The 18907-nt window shown below is 37.2% G+C and overlaps 2 protein-coding genes and 2 long non-coding RNA genes across 4 annotated transcripts; 2 read left to right on the top strand and 2 right to left on the bottom strand.

Annotated features, from left to right (window-relative positions):
- Positions 1 to 8343: 8343 nt before the first annotated feature.
- On the bottom strand, positions 8344 to 9030 carry LOC140752786 (uncharacterized). The gene is made up of 3 exons (XR_012103455.1): positions 8884 to 9030; positions 8646 to 8791; positions 8344 to 8565 (listed from the first exon to the last, which is right to left on the bottom strand). It is a non-coding gene; the product is annotated as an uncharacterized LOC140752786 (long non-coding RNA).
- A 110-nt stretch (positions 9031 to 9140) lies between these two features.
- On the top strand, positions 9141 to 10113 carry LOC140752785 (uncharacterized). Its single transcript, XR_012103454.1, has 2 exons — positions 9141 to 9566; positions 9641 to 10113. It is a non-coding gene; the product is annotated as an uncharacterized LOC140752785 (long non-coding RNA).
- A 1667-nt stretch (positions 10114 to 11780) lies between these two features.
- Positions 11781 to 14929, bottom strand: LOC140752768 (uncharacterized). The gene is made up of 3 exons (XM_073087118.1): positions 14810 to 14929; positions 13426 to 13609; positions 11781 to 12361 (listed from the first exon to the last, which is right to left on the bottom strand). Exons 1-3 carry the CDS (start codon positions 14880 to 14882, stop codon positions 12115 to 12117), a joined length of 504 nt encoding a protein of 167 aa, XP_072943219.1. The 5' UTR covers positions 14883 to 14929; the 3' UTR covers positions 11781 to 12114.
- Positions 14930 to 16046: 1117 nt separating this feature from the next.
- On the top strand, positions 16047 to 18556 carry LOC140752769 (uncharacterized). Its single transcript, XM_073087119.1, has 3 exons — positions 16047 to 16216; positions 16908 to 17091; positions 18273 to 18556. The coding sequence occupies exons 1-3, from the start codon at positions 16141 to 16143 to the stop codon at positions 18463 to 18465; spliced, it is 453 nt and encodes a 150-aa protein (XP_072943220.1). The 5' UTR covers positions 16047 to 16140; the 3' UTR covers positions 18466 to 18556.
- The last annotated feature ends 351 nt before the right edge of the window (positions 18557 to 18907 follow it).

The following is an 18907-nucleotide window of genomic DNA, read 5'->3' as shown; positions in this document are numbered from 1 at the left end:
TGGTCAAAGTCAATAATAATATGAAATAACGCAATGGATTTTATTATTTTATAATATGGGAGCAGACGAGCATGCAGTCCACCTGATGGTAAGTGACCACTGCCGCCCTGCATCTATAATCAATCGCAGGTAAGATTAGATTCCTAGCCGAGATCGGACACAAATGTGCCGCTACGCCTGAGGAATAAGCAGAAATACCTCGGAAAAATATGTCTTCCTTACCACACCTTTCAAAGAACACCGCAGCTGTGATTAGTTTGAAGTAGATGTCACAGTCTTTCTGGTTAAAAATTACGAAATAGGCAGCATTTCACCTTTTTTAGAAAATCAACCAGCCGAAAGTAAGTAAATTAGAAGTTTAAATTTCGTATTACATCACGTAATTAAGTTCGTTTTTACACGTCGCTGTCGCTGGCAAAAGTTATTCCTAATCCTAACTTATATTATAAATGCGAAAGAGTTTGTTTGTTTGTTTACCAAGCTTTGAGGCCTTTACAAGCTCACCGATATTTATTAAATTTAGTATTATGTTGTATTATACGTTGTCAAGGGTCCAGAAAAAATCATTGGGTCCTTTTTATCCCGAAGAAAGTACTGTTCCCTACTGATAGATAAGAATATTGTTATCAAACTCTGACTGCGAGCGAAGCCGCGGGTAAACGCAAGTTTTAATTATTATCATTTAGCTTGACCTGTATGGATGTATGTACGTAACGGAATCTTTGAACTCGATTTTCATGCACTTTGAACGGTCCGATTAATTTAAAATTACGAACACTTGTGAAGAACCGATGACAATACAAGATTTAAATAAGTTTATCCCATTCACCTCACCAGGATGGTCAGGAGTCAGGATTGCGCGGTTTTAGTGTGGTTTTTAGATTTTAAACTATAACAATTATATAAACTCTGTTCACAGTTTCACGAAAACAAAATTCAAGAATAGAAGGCATAAAACTGCTGATGGATGTATGTGACAACGCTGATAGAAGGAAAAGTTTCGCTATTGATGGCGACGAAAATGGTAATACTGTTACACGTATTTTAATAAATTAATAAAAAAACTAAACAAGTTTTTATTTAAATGCTGTAAAAAGAATAAAATATGTAGCGGCTTCCCGTTACTCGACAAGAGATGGCGCTACGAGTAAATTTAAAATTAACTAAATTTAAAAATTTGTTACATAATGTTCATGTTACAAAAGATATAACGCATATCATGCCTTCCGATTTACTTACACATTTAATGAGAATCCTGCTCATAAGAGAGATTAACATCTCTCATCTCATCTGATCGAGGCAAAAATGTGTGTAACAGATTATTAAATGTAATTCTTTGATTTATTTCAGATGGAAACAGTTTAGGACAAACACGAAATTGTAAAAAAAATACAACTGTTGCTAATGGTTTATATAAAATAGCAGCTGGAGATAAAACATCACATATCAAGTCTAGAATAGAAAATAATGAAGATATAGGTAAGAATTTGATATTTTTTTATAATATAGAAGTAGCGGACGAGCATGTAGTCCACCTGATGGTAAGCAGCTACTGCCGCCCATAGACATGTATAATTAACCTCAGCATATCTATCGAATTAATACTACTGTAGCGACTTCCCGCTACTCGTCAAGAGATGGCGCTGCTGAATCACTCTATCGAAGTTTTCTAAACATCTTACATATATACAAGTTCCGAACTGAGACTGTCGGAGCACGGCCGCTCCCCGGGCATGATCACCTAGCCCGGCGGGAGATCTCCCTTTGCCAAACTAGGATTAGATACCTTTAGTATTCATCACTCAGTTTCTTATCTTATTCACGGAAGAATGAGTAGTTTGGTAATCTGATGGTAAGTTTAAGTGGTTTGTTTGTGGCGCCATCATTTCCTTACTTATATGTGTGGGGTGCGATGCGTGCTTACCAAATTGGCGCCAACGGAGAACTGTTTCTTTTACATTCAATAGTATTGCAAATGGCGTTCGCGCCGCTCATTCAGACCTGCGCAACGAGCAGAGAGCGGCGAAACTACTTATATAAAATTGGGACTGTTTGTCCGGCGTACATACATGATTTATTTTATACAGTTAATGAATTATATGACTTATACAATTTTATGTTATTTACGTGTTGAAATTATATTGTTATTTATATTCTAATACAATGTATTGATATTTAAATTTATAGATTTATACAATTAGTAGTTACACTACATCTGTGTGGAGTGGTGAGGAGAGCTTATTACCTAGGACCTAGATATTCATGGATAATAACGTGTTAGTTTAAGTAGGAGAAACTATTTTGAATATGAATCTTTCAATGCTCATATCCTATAGTAGGATGCCCTGTATCATAGGTGGGAAGAATATATTATTATAGAATATACTGTTAAGATACATTGACCACTAAGCGCCAGTTATTCAAAGGTAGTAGAACGCTCAGTTTTTGATGTGAAACATCTATAGCCGCACGTAAAACCGATTTCTGGCGTGGCGACGCATGCCGGGCCGTCGCCACGCTATACGATGGTATATATATACAGTCTATATGCATACTACAGTCTATATACAGTGTGGCGACGCGTCGCCATGCGCAATCGACTGTGCGATAATTAAGTAGTCACGATTTGAAATAATATGTGGGAAATAATAAATCACGAACTAAAGGAAAAAGCTAATTTTTAGGAAAATACATTATTCTTCATACATTCTCATACCATTTTGTTTTCAAATCGTCACAATAAGAAAATACTGCTATATCGAAAAATATCATATACTTAACCTTTTTTTCATTCTAACTTCAAATCTACAATCGTATCGTCTCAATGACGCTCGAGTACATCACATTTAGCATCATGGGATCCCCTACCATATGTTCTTTTTTTATAATATAGGAGTAGCAGACGAGCATGCAGTGCATCTGATCGTAAGTGGCTACTGCCGCCCATGGACATCTGTAATCAACCCCAGATAGGATTAGATATTCCTACCTGAGGTAGGCCACAGATGCGTCGCTACCCCTGAGGACTAAGCTGGAACGCCTCGGAAGTCTCTCCCTTACCACACCCTTCAAATTGGAACACAGCAGCGCCTAACACTGCTGTTATTAGGTAGAAATAGGTGTGGCGGTGGTGCCGCCGGAGTCGAACGACAAAGGGTTCTACCACCTTTTAACCACCACCTTTTATTTGAAAACACAAGATCAGAGTTATGTGTGGTTACGTTAACTTTGGAAGGATATCAATATGAGAGGTTTCCACCGCAGCGGAATCAGTAGACAACAGTTCCCGCGGCAGAAATAAATCGCGCCATAACTAGGAAAGTGTTCGACGTAGAAATTCGGGAACAAAAACGATAATAAACTCATTTTTGTTTTCTTCAATGTTCAGTACCAATCAGAAGTTACTGAGATAGTGTCGAATACAACTTAATCAAATGTAAGGAAGTTTTATTCGTTGGAACAAACTCCGCCTTAAGCTTAAAGGTTGATAAACACGAATCCGCCATTCGTTCTCTGGTTGGGCGCAGAAGTTTGTAGTGATACGAAATTTTTGTAAATTTGTACGAAGAAATATTTCCATTTATTTTGTCTTCTATTAGTAATAGAAAAGAGGGAGTATATATATATATTATTATTTATAATGAAGAAATTCAATATTGAATAATTGAAAATCAATTTATTTGAAATTAGAGCAGAGAAAAATATAGAAAAGCCAAATTTTAATAAATTTGTAACACTGATGCAATCCAAAATTTGTATTAATTCATTTTGAGGTTTCGTATGAACTTAATGACTTTTTTTCCTTTGGGTTTTCCATCAGATGTAGAACTTCCATGCCAATCTTAATTAAATAAAGTACTTTCAGTATAATTATATTGTTTGATTTCATTTAACATCACTGAATTTACCGCAATATTTATCTAAATAAATTGATGCGCATGCAAAAAAATTTCCTGAGCAAACAATCGAAAACTTAACCTCTTAATGTAACACTCAATTTGATTTGAATGCCAGATTTACACCATGAACTTCACTGCTTCAACAGCTGACACCTTGTCGGTAATGCAGATGTTAGTTTCCTATTAGTCAACTTCGGTGCATAAAAGTTACATTAACAATTGGTCATTCAACAGAAATTCGAGTCTAAAACGGTCTGATTTTCCTGTTGATTAAACTGCGATGGTCAATAGGTCCCTGATCACGTTTTTCAGTAAATTGGATCATCAAAATTTGTGTCGTTCTAAATAACAATCGCAATGACGTCAATCAGCCCGAAACCTTATGACATTGTTCACTTAAAAAAAGATTGCATACCCGAGTCGAAATCTGAAGCGTAATTCGAACGTCTCGGACGTTACAAACGTAAATCCAACGTCTCGAGCGTCACAGGTGTGAATCCAACGACTCGAGCGTTAGAAACGTAACTCTAGAGTCTTGGACATTGCAGACCAGTGTATGTTACTGTTAACAAATATAGTGTTTAGAAGAGTACGGTAAAAGTACGGCAAAAGTGCGGTGAAAGTGCGGCAAAAGTGCGGTGAAAGTGCTGACGGAGTATTACAGCCTAGTTCATGGCGAATTCATGGAAATTGATGGAGCATTCAATGGTACTGGAATAGTACTTCTATTTTCAGTTATTCCACTGTCAGTGATCTCATGGATTGAGTGAATCTGTATAATTTTTTTGGATAGTTATTTTTAGTTACTAATATCAATTTTCGTCATTATTACTAACAAAAATTATTATTTTTATTTTGTTTATAAGAATTACACACCAGTGTATGTTACTGTTAACAAATATAGTGTTTAGAAGAGTACGGTAAAAGTACGGCAAAAGTGCGGTAAAAGTGCGGTCAAAGTGCTGACGGAGTATTACAGCCTATAGGGTATATATACTTTCACCGCACTTTTGCCGTACTTTTGCCGTACTCTTCTAAACACTATATTTGTTAACAGTAACATACACTGGTCTGCAATGTCCAAGACGTTAGAGTTACGTTTCTAACGCTCGAGACGATGGATTCACACCTGTGACGCTCGAGACGTTGGATTTACGTTTGTAACGTCCGAGACGTTCGAATTACGCTTCAGATTTCGACTCGGGGCAGATACTACTTTATTGGACTTGAATAAGTCTGGTTTTAGAGTGGGAGTAGGGGCGGTCATCCACTGATCGGTCAGTTTGCTGTCATGTGCCATATTGATAAGGGTAATGACGTCCGAAAATTGATAATACAATCGGTTAACCGACTCTAATTATTTTGAACATGACATTTTTAAACTTTCTGACGCAATTGTAAACAATTTAACGAATAATAGTTTTGAAGCTTCGATACCACGTTGTTTAAACAAACAGGACATTGATAAACTTGTTTTCGTTCCAATTAATAAGAAAATATATGGTTCTACTTCTAGAAGTTTTGTATTAAGGGGAGATCCACAAATTACGTGAGATGTTTAAGGGGGAGGGGGGGTCGAGTCAAATCTCATCTAATCTTACGTTGGAGAGAGGGGGGGTCTCGGCAAATATCACGCAATTTTTTTCTTATTGAAACAAAAAAAAAACTATACTGTTTTGTTGTTACAAGACGAGCTAATGAGTTACTGTGCGCAAGTGTCAACGGCTTAGAGTGGCTAGATGAGAACGAAGTTGAAGGAGCAGATGATTTTATTGAAAATCATATGGACATGTTGGTTCCAATAGTCTCTCTTGAGACCACGCATGATTCTCCATGGACTGAATTAGAGTAGATATTTTTTTTTAATCGCATTAGTTACGATTTAAGTATTCTATTGTTAAATTTTTATTACACTTATAACTCAGCAATATTGATTACTAGTCTTAACTAGTCGTAAATAAAAGTACGAAGCAATTTTTTTTTCTTTTTACAATAACACTCCAGCACGTTTACATATTTAAGAAACGCACATTTTGAAAAATCTCACGTGAGATTGGGGGATGGGGGAGGGGGTTGAATAAAATCTCACGACATCTCACCAGGGGGGAGGGAGGGACAGAAAATCCAAAAAAACACGTCACGTAATTTGTGGATCTCCCCTAATAGAAGACAATACTCTTCCACTAAATTTTATTTTATAGATAGAGATCCAAAAATTGCCGCGTCAAATTTTGAAAAATTAGTTTGTTACAGTTTGTACAAACAAATAAATAAAATATTCCGTTAAATAATTGTTTTATTTGATCTCCAGCAAGAGATTGAAATTCAGTCTTTGAAATTATGTTAGCAATAGTAGTTCACTCTTTTGATTCATTGCTCAAAAAGCTATAAGAAACTCACATTAATCACGACCTGAATCATTAAAAATTCATGTTCTAGAAGCAATTAATACATCGCTAAAAATCACACATCAATAACTGATATCTCCCTGAAAATTCAAAATATGTTTATTGCCATGACGCTCAAAAATTTTGCTTCCAGAAATTCCAAGCGACTTGAATTTAAAATGAGATGGTTCCGCTGAACATAACAATATCTAAAAATAATTTAAAACTCATTGAATCTCATGACAAAACTCTTTTAAGATTAGAAGTTTTTTAAAATCGAAATTCAGTTCAATGAGCAATTTTCTAAAAGAAAAATATAAGTATAGTTCTAGTAAAAATACGTATTGCTATAGTAAGAATACCAAGTATAGTTGCCAGAACAATACCAAGTTTTGTTTCCCGCACAATAAATATTCAATATTCATTTCGTAGCATGGAAAAGGATGCAAGGATTTTCAATGAAAACTTTTTATGTGATTTCAAATGAATCAATTCTATTTATTGAAATTCTGTTGCTAAGTGTCGTTCTATACATTGCTAATAATTCAACATAAAACTATGATTCACGGGTCCTTTTACATCGGGTATTATTGTCATCCACATACTCCTGAGTTCCGGGTCGGTAGAATTTTCGAAATCACCGAACCTCGGGCCCGATGGAGTCAACCTTGCACAGATATCTTCTCGACTAATAGCAGCTTTGTCCGTAACCAGTCCAGATTCTCCTGAATGCTTAAAGACCACCTGAAGTCCAATGTAATGGTTGTAGTGATCTAGTGCAAGAACTGCTTCAGTGACATGGTTTTGGTCGCAACCGTAATACTCATTACGAGCACGGAACAAATTAGTTGTACTCGCGTTATGGTTTTGATTGGCGCCGAAGTACTCGTTGCTCAACTGGGTGATGTCGAAAGCATTTAAATTGTGAGTTTGATCTGAACCCTCAAAATGGTTTTCAAGCTCATCAACGTCGTTTGCTTGTGTCTGATGCAACTGTGAGCTGCCGGTATAATTATTGCTGATCCTCTTCAAAGTCACTGCAGTCATGGTATGGTTCTGGTCATTTCCGATGTATTTGTTGCCAGTTATACTGATGTGCTTTCCCACTAGCAAATGCATTTGGTTGTTGCCTAAAAAGGTAAGCCAAGACAATACTATCAGCGACAATACCAAGACTTTTGTGCTCACCGAAGAATACGTTTCTGATCAGAGCAACATTGGAGCCGATGATTTGGAACTCTTGGGGGAAACCGATGAATTTGCAGTTGATGAACGTAATGTTTCTCGCGAACTGTCTGCAGGGGTTGTCCATCGACAAGAACGTGGTGTTGGTGTAAACCATTTCAGTAAAAAGTCCTTCAGGACAGCTCAGATGAGTTATAAATCTCGAATCCAGGTTATTTTCTGCTGGAAACGCCTGAACCACTGTAAAAGAAAAGTTGTTTTAGAAACCATTCAGAAAAAAATATGTGTGTACCAGTGTACACATGTAAGAAGTGAAACTTCTTTATGATGAATCTTAAAGTAAATTCCAATAACGTTTTAAACTATACAAGTTTTGAGTAAATAATTGGAATTATATTTAAAGTAGTACAATTATGATGGACAATACTCACATGAGGCTCCAAGGATCACGAGCACAATCACTGATTTGTCGAACATGTCGCTAGAGCTTCTGAAATCCTACTGAGGATCCATGAGATTGGTTTTGCTTATAGTCTATTATGAGTCAGCCCGTGTCAGAGTTCAACATCCTCAACTTGTTTTTCAACTGTTCAACTGATAGCAGACCGGGCATGCTAATTCGAACAAACAAGGCGTGTTCTATATTGTTTCAACCATCAAAACAAACTGATGAGACTGCTTATCTCAGTTACGCCTCCAATTAACTACAGTCGCAGTAGATATTAAATAAATTAATTTATGTTAAATGGTATGGTTTTATTGCACTACATTCTTTGAGGCCTTCATATCATGACAATAGATTGCAAGGAACAATAAATAAATATTCAATACATTAATTGTAAATCCATTTATTTTTAAGTACCTACACAACAATTTCAATAAATTCTGACAATGATGCAATCAATGCAAAAAAACTTCCGTGTTAATTCACGTTCTACAAAGTTTCTCAAAAGTTCAAAGCCTTGATCTTCTTTTATTCCATTGGTCGCGCTATCTAGTTCTTCGGATAAAAAGGAACAATATTCCTTTTTTATGCAAACCCACTCAGAATCCCTAACGTAGCCTTCCTTGCACACGCAGCCAGGCATACCAATCTGAAATACAAAAAGCAATGATTAAACTCATGAAGTAATACAGAGAAATACAAAAATAGTACGCACAATATGTTTCTTACTCTGATAGTCGAGGAAAGCTCTGGATCTTGACAAGTTGGTTGGCTAGCTGCCGCGCTATGGGTGTAGTACTCATTTCTTCCGCAAGAAGTAGGATCTCCGTCACTCGTCTAGATATCGTAGTTATCAGCTCATGCCGCTTCGATCCCTGTAGTAGAAAACTTCTTATAATAATCTGCAGTTGAACAACATTTTTTGTTTTTATACTTCTTCAATCAGACAATAAAAGTCAATACTCACATGAAGTTGGAGTCGCAACAAGAATAGCGAGCACTAGTACAATTTTCCCGGCCATGATTCCAGATCTCCTGGATTGTAAATGAAAATAATTTACCATGTCCTTTTTATGCAATAATATTTCATTATATTATTAAATTAATGCGTCAAACGTATGGTTTTCCTTGTGGAGCTTGCGATATGGTCAATATGTAAATAGAATTATCGTCCATGGCAATTCCCGTAGGTATCTAAGGAGCGCTGTAGAATTGAAGGAAAATTCCACTGAAACTGACGCAACATTGAGGTTACAATGTTATCGGTATTGTGCTGACCATCCGTCAAACCGCCACGTGACTGATTAAAACTGTCGTCATTCCAGAACTCGATCACGTGTCAGAGATCCTGAACAAAAATTCCAAGGGAAGCTCTGGACTAAGGCTCTAGATTTTGAGACAGAGTTGATCTATTCTACCATAGATGGCACACGTGCAAAAAGTCACTTTCCGTCTTATGGTTCTCATAATTCAATTCTAGGGTCCATCAGAGCTGTTATTCGGGCCAGCCAATTGATAAGAGATTACGCTCCTCGCATCCGATATAAAAGCCGCTCCAAGCGCGAATTATTCAGTAACGATTCCGGAGCTCTGGAATCATGTTGGGGAAAGTAGTCGTAATTGCGCTCGTAGCGCTCATTGGAACCTCATGTGAGTACTTACTGGCTTTGCTATGAAATACTTTTTGATTGTAACAGTACCGTGAACAGTTGTTTCTTCTACAGGGTTTCTTGGCAGCAGCACTGGTCTAGCATCAGCTCAATATGGAGGAGTTTATCAAAACGGTCCATTTTGTCCAAATGGTTGGGTTCGCTGGGAATCTGTTCCACAACTGAACTTTGATGGCTGGAGGTGTTACGAAAACACTCAATTTCAAACATGTTCTGACGGATATCTTGTTTGGAAACAAATTCCGGATCAATACTATAAGTATTATAACTGGGTGTGCTTGTCAAAACCTGTTCAGACACACACTAAAGAAGAAATCCCCGGCGGATACAAGACCAAAACTACATATAGAGAAGAATGGAGAACCCCTGGTTTTAAGGGCTATCCATCCTATTGATTAGTTACTGAAATCTGAATACCATTTTTTGAATATCAATACCAATAGCTACAGATTTTTTGTCAAACTTTGATAACAATTGTTCATACTTTTAAATCTAAATTAATTTCAAATAAAGTAGTTTCTGCAAAATTACATTGTTTTATTGTATCATACATTTCTTAGTCCTTTATCAGTTTGTTAAATAAAGTTATTTCTAGAAAATTACATTGTTGTATTACGTCACACATTTGCTGATGTTTTCTACTAGTTTATATCTAACTCAAAAGTTTACTTCAAACAAAACGGTAGGAAGAAACAATTTATGTGCTGCAAGAGCATCAAGTATTGATGCTGTTCATCAATACTTTGATCATAAGTTTGATGATTGATGATCATAAGTTTTTTGTAAGAGCAATCTGCAGCGTGACTTTTATGAAACAAAATCAATAAGTCCGCTAAATTTCTACTTCGCGACGTTTCCTGTTAAAAACAACTGTTACTTTTCTATATAGGTACATTTACATATTTTTACAAGTTTTGCGATTACGCGCTGGGGGCGGATGAAAAACGCTCCGGAGTTCTTAGGGTCCGTTCACACAGACCGGCTCGGAGAGAGCAGATTTTTATCACGTTGAAAAAAGAGTTTTGAGTACCTAATTGTATTAAGGTTTATTTTTGCATGTGCACTTCTTTTGTCACTAAGGTCCTGTCCTTTTTGTCCTGAGGTTTTGTCCTTTTTCTGAAGGTGGATAGAACCCTTAGTGGTTCGACTCCGGCGGCACCACCGCCACACCTATTTTTACCTAATAACAGCAGTGTTAGGCGCTGCTGTGTTCCGTTTTGAAGGATGTGGTAAGGGAGACAGACTTTTCCGAGGCGTTCCAGCTTAGTCCTCAGGGGTAGCGGCGCATCTATGGCCGACCTCAGGTAGGAATATCTAATCCTATCTAGGGTTGATTACAGATGTCCATGGGCGGCAGTAGCCACTTACCATCAGGTGGACTGCATGCTCGTCTGCTACTCCTATATTATATAAAAAATGAATGCTTGAACACGCTTCGTGTGAAATAATAAGAGGAGCCGACCGGCTCTGACTCCGTTCTCATGCTCCATCCGATTGCGAGCGCTTCCGCTTTGAGATCTTTAATTCTTTACAAGTCGGTCTCATAGATTAGTAAAGATTACTCACTCCTAACTAGAAAATGTACCTAGTTTTGAGAATTGAAATACTTGCGTAAAAAAGTTTTGCCACGTCTCCGTGCTATAATATCCCTAAAATATTTGAAATAATTATTTATTTATTATGTAAATTCATGTAAATTACGCAGTATTAGTAATTTATTCGTAAATTTTCTCTAAAACTGTTTTTATTTGTCAAGAATTCAAAAATAGTACATTACAATACGAGGACGAAAAATTTTTTTCTGACAAGTGTGAGTTTGCAGGCCGAGCCGCAGGCGAGGACTGCAATCACACGAGTCAGAAAAACATTTTTCGTCCGCGTGTTGTATAAAATTTTATATTTCGGGGTCGGAAATGGGGGTTTCGCGCACGCGAAGCGTGCGTAAAACGTCCATTTACGCACGCCGTGATATAAAAGAACTTACGATAAAAAGCCATTTGTGACTTCATTCAATTTCAAGGCCGCGAAGTATCTTTACTAATCTATGGTCGGTCTATGTGAAATAGTTGACGGTTCCGCTCCGGTCAATTCCAAGCGGTGTGTGTGAAAAGAAAAATGCGGACCGATGCTCTCCGAGCCGGTATGTGTGAACGGAACCTTACTCTACGAAGGAAATTTAATCAAAAATCACAGGACATTACCCAATACATTTATTTGAAAAATATATCAAGAATAAATATGTACATGAATAATACTACAAAATAAAAAAATAAGAAAAAAGAAAAGAACCCCTTCTTTCTTCTTTATAAACAAAAAATATTTTAAGAAACATTTGAAATTCAGTTAAAAATTAGAATAGGAAATAAGTATAAAAACCTACCTATTAAAGAAAACTAGCAGTAGAAACTTTTTAAAATCTTCCAAACGGTATTAAAACTATAAAAAAAGAACAAGAAATATGATAAAAATTATTAAAAACTAAATCAATAATCAAATTATAAATTAAAAATGTAAATAAACAGTGACAATTAAAACAATAGTTTCCGTTTCGGAGGCCCTCTATAAAATACTTGTCTTTTATATTTTTTCAATTTCTTAATCTTCGATTTGTCAACCATGACACCGGTCTTCCGGAAGCCGATGTCGCTAGGGATGGGTATTTCGCCGTACTTGTCGACACCCGGTCCCATCTTCAGCCAGTACTCGTGATTCGGACGTGAGTTTATCGATAAATCCGGCTTATAAACCGCGTCGTAATTATAGAAATGGTAATCGCTGGAAGAGTAATCAAATTGTATAATATTTTCACATACATTAGTAAAGATACTTCGCCGCCTTGAAATTGAATGAAGCCACAACCGGCTTATTAGTAAGTTCTTATTTTGAATTCTTGACAAATAAAAACAGTTTTAGAGAAAATTTACGAATAAATAACTAATACTGCGTAATTTACATATTAAATAAATAAATATTTCAAATATTTTAGGGACATTTTAGCACGGAGACGTGGCAAAACTTTTTTACGCAACTATTTCAATTCTCAAAACTGGGTACATTTTCTTGTTAGGAGTGAGTAATCTTTACTAATCTATGTATTTTCATGTAATATAAATAAACGAATGTGACGTTAAATGACTTAAATGTAAAGCATGTTTCTTAATTAAAATATGCCCAAATCTAGCCTAACTAATTCAAATATATAATATTCTCGTGCCACAATGTTAGTTACAGTACTCCTTCGAAACGGCTTAACCGATTTTCACCAAATTTTATATGCATATTCGGTAGATCTGTGAATCGGTTACTATCTGTTTTTCATACCCCTAAGTGATAAGGGTTGTTCACCCTTAACATTTTTTATTTATATGGCTAGACAACGTTTGTCAGGTCAGCTAGTATTCAGCAAACAATTTTTGTCTGTCTGTCTGTTTGTTCTGGCTAATCTCTGAGATGGCTAGACCGATTTTGACAGGACTTTTATTGGCAGGTAGCCGATGTAATAAGGAGTAACTTAGGCTGCTACTTATATTTTATGTTAAATATATAGTTACATTTCTTTTTAACGCGGGTGAAACCGCGGGGCACAGCTAGTCTACACTAATATTATAAAGAGGAAAACTTTGTTTGTTTGTTTTGTTGTAATGAATAGGCTCAATAACTACTGGACCAATTTAAAAAATTCTTACACCATTTGAAAGCTACATTATCCACGAGTAAAATAGGCTATATTTTATATGAAATATATTTGATAAATAGATTTTGAGGCGGTACAAAGTTTGCCGGGTCGGCTAGTCATTAATAAGTTTAACTTTGAAAATCTTAACTGCGTATCTAGTTACCTGACACGAGGGAACTGGAATGGCTCCGGTTTCTGCGCTATATGCACCTTCTGGTACTCCACCCATCGACAATGCAAGAATTCGTTACGTTTCAACGAGTGATTCTTCGAAAATTCGTGATCGAATTGTGCCTTTTCGTACAACGGGAGCACTCTGAAGTTTTTCCCTAGCGTTGATCTTAGATCTAAAACATATGTAACAGTTTATTTATGGTATATACTACTTTTTGCCCGCGGCTTCGCCCGCGTTTAAAAGAGAATAATATGACGTACTAACATACATAAAACTGAAAATTCGTACATTTATTGGAATTATAGTGGCGCCATTTGGCGAAAATTGGTCGTACGAGTGAAACCTTCGTAGGTTCATGAACAATATCTTTGCTAAAGATCATTACTTGATCAAATGCATATTTTACGATTCAATTCTTACTAATATCGATTAAAATAATCGATTTTTTGGTCCAAAAAATCGATTCTCCGATTAATGGATCTTAGATCGCCATCCCTACTTCCCGTAGGATTTCCGGATTAAAAACTATCCTATGTCCTTTCTCGGGCCTCAGACTATCTTTGTACAAAATTTCATTATTTCAAAATTCAAAATCGGTTCAGTGGTTTAGGCGTGAAGAAGAGACAACCAGACAGACAGACAGACAGACAGAGTTACTTTCGGATTTATAATTTTAGTTAGGATTAGGATTAGGACTAGTTAGGATTAGGATAAGTAAACAAATATGACGTTAAATAACTTAAATGTAATATTAATATGTATATATTAAGATTAAGAACCATAAATAATGTAATGGTTATTTAATTTTTTATGATACCGGTGTAGCAGACGAGCATGCGGTCCAAATGATGGTAAGTTACATCCGCCCATGTTATGTTATCAACCCCAGATAGGATTAGATATTCCTACTTGAGGCCGGCCATAGACGCGCCGCTACCCGTGAGGATTAAGCTGGAATGCCTTAAAAAAGTATATCAAACCAGAACCAGGACCATATTCAAACCAGCATACAGCAGCGCTACACTGCTTATAATATAGCATTAGCAGACGAGCATGCAGTCCACCTGATAGTAAGTGGCTACTGCCGCCCATAGACATCTGAAATCAACCCCAGATAGGATTAGATATTCCTACCTGAGGTCGGCCACAGATGCGCCGCTACCCCTGAGGACCAAGCTGGAACGCCTCGGAAAAGTCTGTCTCCCTTATCACACCCTTCAAAGCGGAACACAGCAGCGTATAACACTGCTGTTATAACAGAAATAGGTGTGGCGGTGGTGCCGCCAGAGTCGAACCACAAAGGGTTAGACCTCCGAACAAATGTTACTTTTTATAATTACGCCTTGGAATTACTGCTTTTCAACCATCTTACCTTCATTTATAGGCTGTTTCGGTACTTTTCTTGGATATTGGTCACAGTTAGGATAAGAAGAACTTAGATTCATTGTTAAAAAATATGCTCTTACAAAAATTCTTTAATAAATGATTAGAATTTAGAAAAACAACAAAGAACGTGACATTAGAAATGTCAATTTTTATATATTTTTTTATTGTAATAAGTTGCCAAACAGGGGCCTATCACCATGTTTTAAAAACCATCATAGTTCAGGAAAGTTTTATTTCCTCCTTAAAACAGTAAAGTATTCCGTCATACACAGTTGAACAAACTTAAACCCTTATTAATTTTTCGCTTATCCATTGTATAAAACCAACTGTAATTGTCATATTTTGCTTAAAAAGTTAAATTCCCTGTAAAAAAAGTAAAAGTATGATTAAAATAATATTGTGTTAAGAGATAGTAGTAAAAAACAGTGCTTTTTCATAAAAAAAATTATACGTAAAATCTCCAACCTTCACTATTGTTTTTATATAACAAAAAAAAATGTGAGCCGTCACGGGACGCCTGGCAGATGTGAAACATCGACATTATTTTGTAAAAGTAATATGCAGAAAAGAACATATTGTGATAGGAACTAAATATGTCATAATGATAAAATAAAATATTACATTTTTTTTCCAGATAACGATGACTATTTATTGAATTCGATTGCGCATGGCGACGCGTCGCCACACCGTACACACTACTGCATATAGACTGTATATATATACCATCGTATAGCGTGGCCACGGCATGCGTCGCCACGCCAGAAATCGGTTTTACGTGCGGCTATAGATGTTTCACATCAAAATAATTTAATAAAATATTGTGGACACGCTATTAAAATTATTGAAATATTTCATTAACATTCTCCTTCAAAGACATTTAATTTTATCTGTTCTATCTGAATAGCATTCGAGGGTTAAGATAAAAATAACTTGTTATGTATAGTCCGCGCCAAACTGCTAGTCCGCTCTGAGTTATTGCGCGCAGGTGTAGTCATACAATTTGCTATGGCGACGCGACTCAATTCTATATTCAGATATATGCACATAATATTTCATTTAATATACTTAAGCTACGGAACAATAAAAACTAGAAGAAAACCACTTAAAAGTTATCTGTTTAAAATAGATAACATAAAATAAGGTTAAGTATTTTAGAATAAAAATACACACAGCCGAACATGAAACCTCCTTTTCGAAGTCGGTTAATACTATTTCAAATTAAAAATAAAACGCATCACCACTTTAACTGTTTGTCAAAGAGATTTTTTATTATTTAAGTTTGTCCATTTTAATAAGAATAATTTACATTAGTTAGATATGACCGCGAAAGGTAGTCTATACCCCGAATGCAAACATGTGAAACGACCTAAGCCCGATTCACGAGTTACAGAAGGTTCAGTAAATAATATTTGATACCTTTTTTATTTTTTTCTTGAGGGGGAAACCTTCAAAAGGTACCCGGTGCCGTGGGAGCGACACAGAGTTATGTGGGATTCTTACCGCACTAAAACCCCCCCGGTGGCCGTCCTCGGCGCTGCGTAGAGGGCTCCGGGATCTCCAAATGAACGCAACCGGAGTCCTCTTAGCGCGTTGCCCCGTCGGGCTCCGCGCAGGTGAGCTTGACGCTCACCACACCGTCTGGTGCGTACGACGGTATGCGACCACACATACCGTCGTCCTGCCCAGGGCAGAGCCCGATCGGGGCATCGCGCTTGGAGGAGTCCGGTTCCGTTCTGTCGCTCCCACGTCGTCGGGTACCTTTTGAAGGTTTCCCTCTCGTTAAGAAAAAAAAGGTACTTGGTCGCACCATGGTCGCTCTACTAAGTTTCAAAGTTCAGGGGCCCCTGGGAAGACATGTATTTTGGGGGCCCTGAGGTAGAAAAAATGAAAATTAAAAAGCCCGATCAATGAAAGATATTTTCAATTTAGAACTGTTGAGCGTAAATTTCAGTGTGTTTTGTAAGAGAATATACTAGTTTTTCAGGGCCCTTTTATGCCGGGGCCCCTGGGCAAGGGCACTATGTGCCTTTAGGGTACAGATGGAAAAGCTTAGTATATAACAACCACATAATACATTTTTACAGAAATCTCAAAGGAAATCGGCAGCAAATACAGAACGCTTCCAGCTTTCGAGCAGGGCCTCTTCGAATACGTCTACACAAAGCATTACTCATTACAACGAAACGAGTTGCTCAAGTGTACGTGGGAGGAATACAAGAAACACATCGAGTTTCGTGTATTCGCGCCCTTTCAGTTCCCAAATATAAGGTAACAACAACAACAATATCAACAGCAGTGACAAGTGTTACCTAATAACAACAGTTTGAAGGTGGTAGAACCCCTTGTGGTTCGACTCCAGCGGCACCAGCGCCACACCTAATAACAGCAGTGTTAGGAGCTGCTGTGTTCCGTTTTGAAGGATGTGGTAAAGTCAGACTTTTCCGAGGCGTTCCAGCTTAGTCCTCAGGGGTAGCGGCGCATCTGTGGCCGACCTCAAGTAGGAATTTCTAATCCTATCTGGGTTTGATTACAGATGTCCATGGGTGGCAGTATCCACTTACTATCAGATAGACTGCATGCTCGCCTGCTAATGCTATATTATAAAAAATGGTTGCCTGTAAAGTCGGTTTTACGGGCGAAGATTTTACGTGACAACGTCTTTTTCTCGGTAGAATATTTATTGATATGAATATAATTAAATTGCACAATAGGAACAAGGAATTGAATGAAAATAAGAATTGCACAAATTTTAACTATAGAAATATATTTTGTTTAGTCTCTAGTGCTGCGCGCGCGGCAGACCGATCATAGTTGAGTGGGAGAGAGACGCAAGGCATTCGGCGGGCCTCTCTCTCGTTCGGTGACTCATCGTAACGTTACCGGGCGGTACACTTTTTCATAAGTGACTCCCAGCCGCAACCTAATTTAAGACGTTGTCACGTCAAAAAAAAAACGATAGATATTCTTTATTGCACACTTCAATAGATCATAACAATAGTACACAATTATATAGATTATATATACTCCTTCCTACCTATCCTTTTCTATTTTTTGTGATTTGTATTCTTCGAAAACTATACAAATTAATTCATTATAGTATTATTTTTATAAATTTTTCGTGATAATTTATGTACGTACGAGCTTTTGCCCGCGGCTTCGCTCGCGTTACGAAGTAATATTTTCATCCCCAATTTTATCCCCTTGGGGGTAGAATTGATCAAAATCCTTTCTTAGCGGCTGCCTACGTCATAACATCTACCTGCATGCCAAATTTCAGCACGATCCGTGCAGTGGTTTGGGCTGTGCGTTGATAGATCACTATGTCAGTCAGTCACCTTTGAGTTATATATATTTAGATTGTATGCAATGTCTTAACATTTAAGTTGTAAGTATGCAACATAGTTATGTAAATTTTGTACACATAGATAATAATAAGAAGTGTTTTCCAGAGACCTACACTTCCACAACGGCAGTGTACAGTTCAGGCCGTCAGAATCGATTTACAAATACCCCGAGTACAAAAAGAAATTGCGACCCGGTCCCGGTGTTGACAACCGCGGACAGTTGCCCATCCCTCAAGAGCTTCTGAAGCGCGGGACAGAACAAGATGGCGGTCGGAAAGTAATAAAGAAAAAACGATGATAAGAACTAGTGGTACTTAAGTATGTTATTGCAAAGTCAATTATGTTTTATTGTTTTAATTTTAGCATTAAATGTTAAACGTATAAACGTATCTGATGTTATATGATTTTAGACTAATATTATGGCGGCATTTATACTTTGAAATGCATCTGATATTCTAATCCTATCTAATATTACAGATGCAAATGTAATTTCGTTTGCTATGGTTTCATGCCTTTGTCCTTGTAGTTCCGGGCCAGAATAGGACTACGGTATCCCCTGCCTAGCCTGTCATAAGAGGCAACTAAAAGGGGGTTACGGGTGGCTAGAGAGAGCCAGCGACCCTGGGATGGACGGCGGTATGTGTGGTCGCATACCGCCGTGCACACCAGACGGTGTGGCGAGCGTCACGCTCACCTGGCCGGAGCCCGACGGGGCTACGCGCTAAGAGGACTTAGGTTGC

This window comes from Epargyreus clarus, unplaced genomic scaffold, assembly GCF_041222505.1.
Source record: "Epargyreus clarus isolate Ecla_fem2 unplaced genomic scaffold, WU_Ecla_fem_2.2 ptg000025l, whole genome shotgun sequence".
Classification (NCBI taxonomy): Eukaryota; Metazoa; Arthropoda; class Insecta; order Lepidoptera; family Hesperiidae; genus Epargyreus; species Epargyreus clarus.
The sequence above is the reverse complement of the archived record's forward strand: the minus strand, read 5'-3'. Positions and strand labels throughout refer to the sequence as shown.

Coding starts and splice junctions, on each gene's coding strand:
- LOC140752768 (XM_073087118.1), bottom strand. CDS start 14,882: ATGAATCTAAGTTCTTCTTATCCTAACTGTGACCAATATCCAAGAAAA. Junction 13,610..14,809: donor GAAACAGCCTATAAATGAAG/GTAAGATGGTTG, acceptor CATATGTTTTAG/ATCTAAGATCAACGCTAGGG. Junction 12,362..13,425: donor TTCCAGTTCCCTCGTGTCAG/GTAACTAGATAC, acceptor TTACTCTTCCAG/CGATTACCATTTCTATAATT.
- LOC140752769 (XM_073087119.1), top strand. CDS start 16,141: ATGACCGCGAAAGGTAGTCTATACCCCGAATGCAAACATGTGAAACGA. Junction 16,217..16,907: donor CGATTCACGAGTTACAGAAG/GTTCAGTAAATA, acceptor ACATTTTTACAG/AAATCTCAAAGGAAATCGGC. Junction 17,092..18,272: donor TTTCAGTTCCCAAATATAAG/GTAACAACAACA, acceptor AGTGTTTTCCAG/AGACCTACACTTCCACAACG.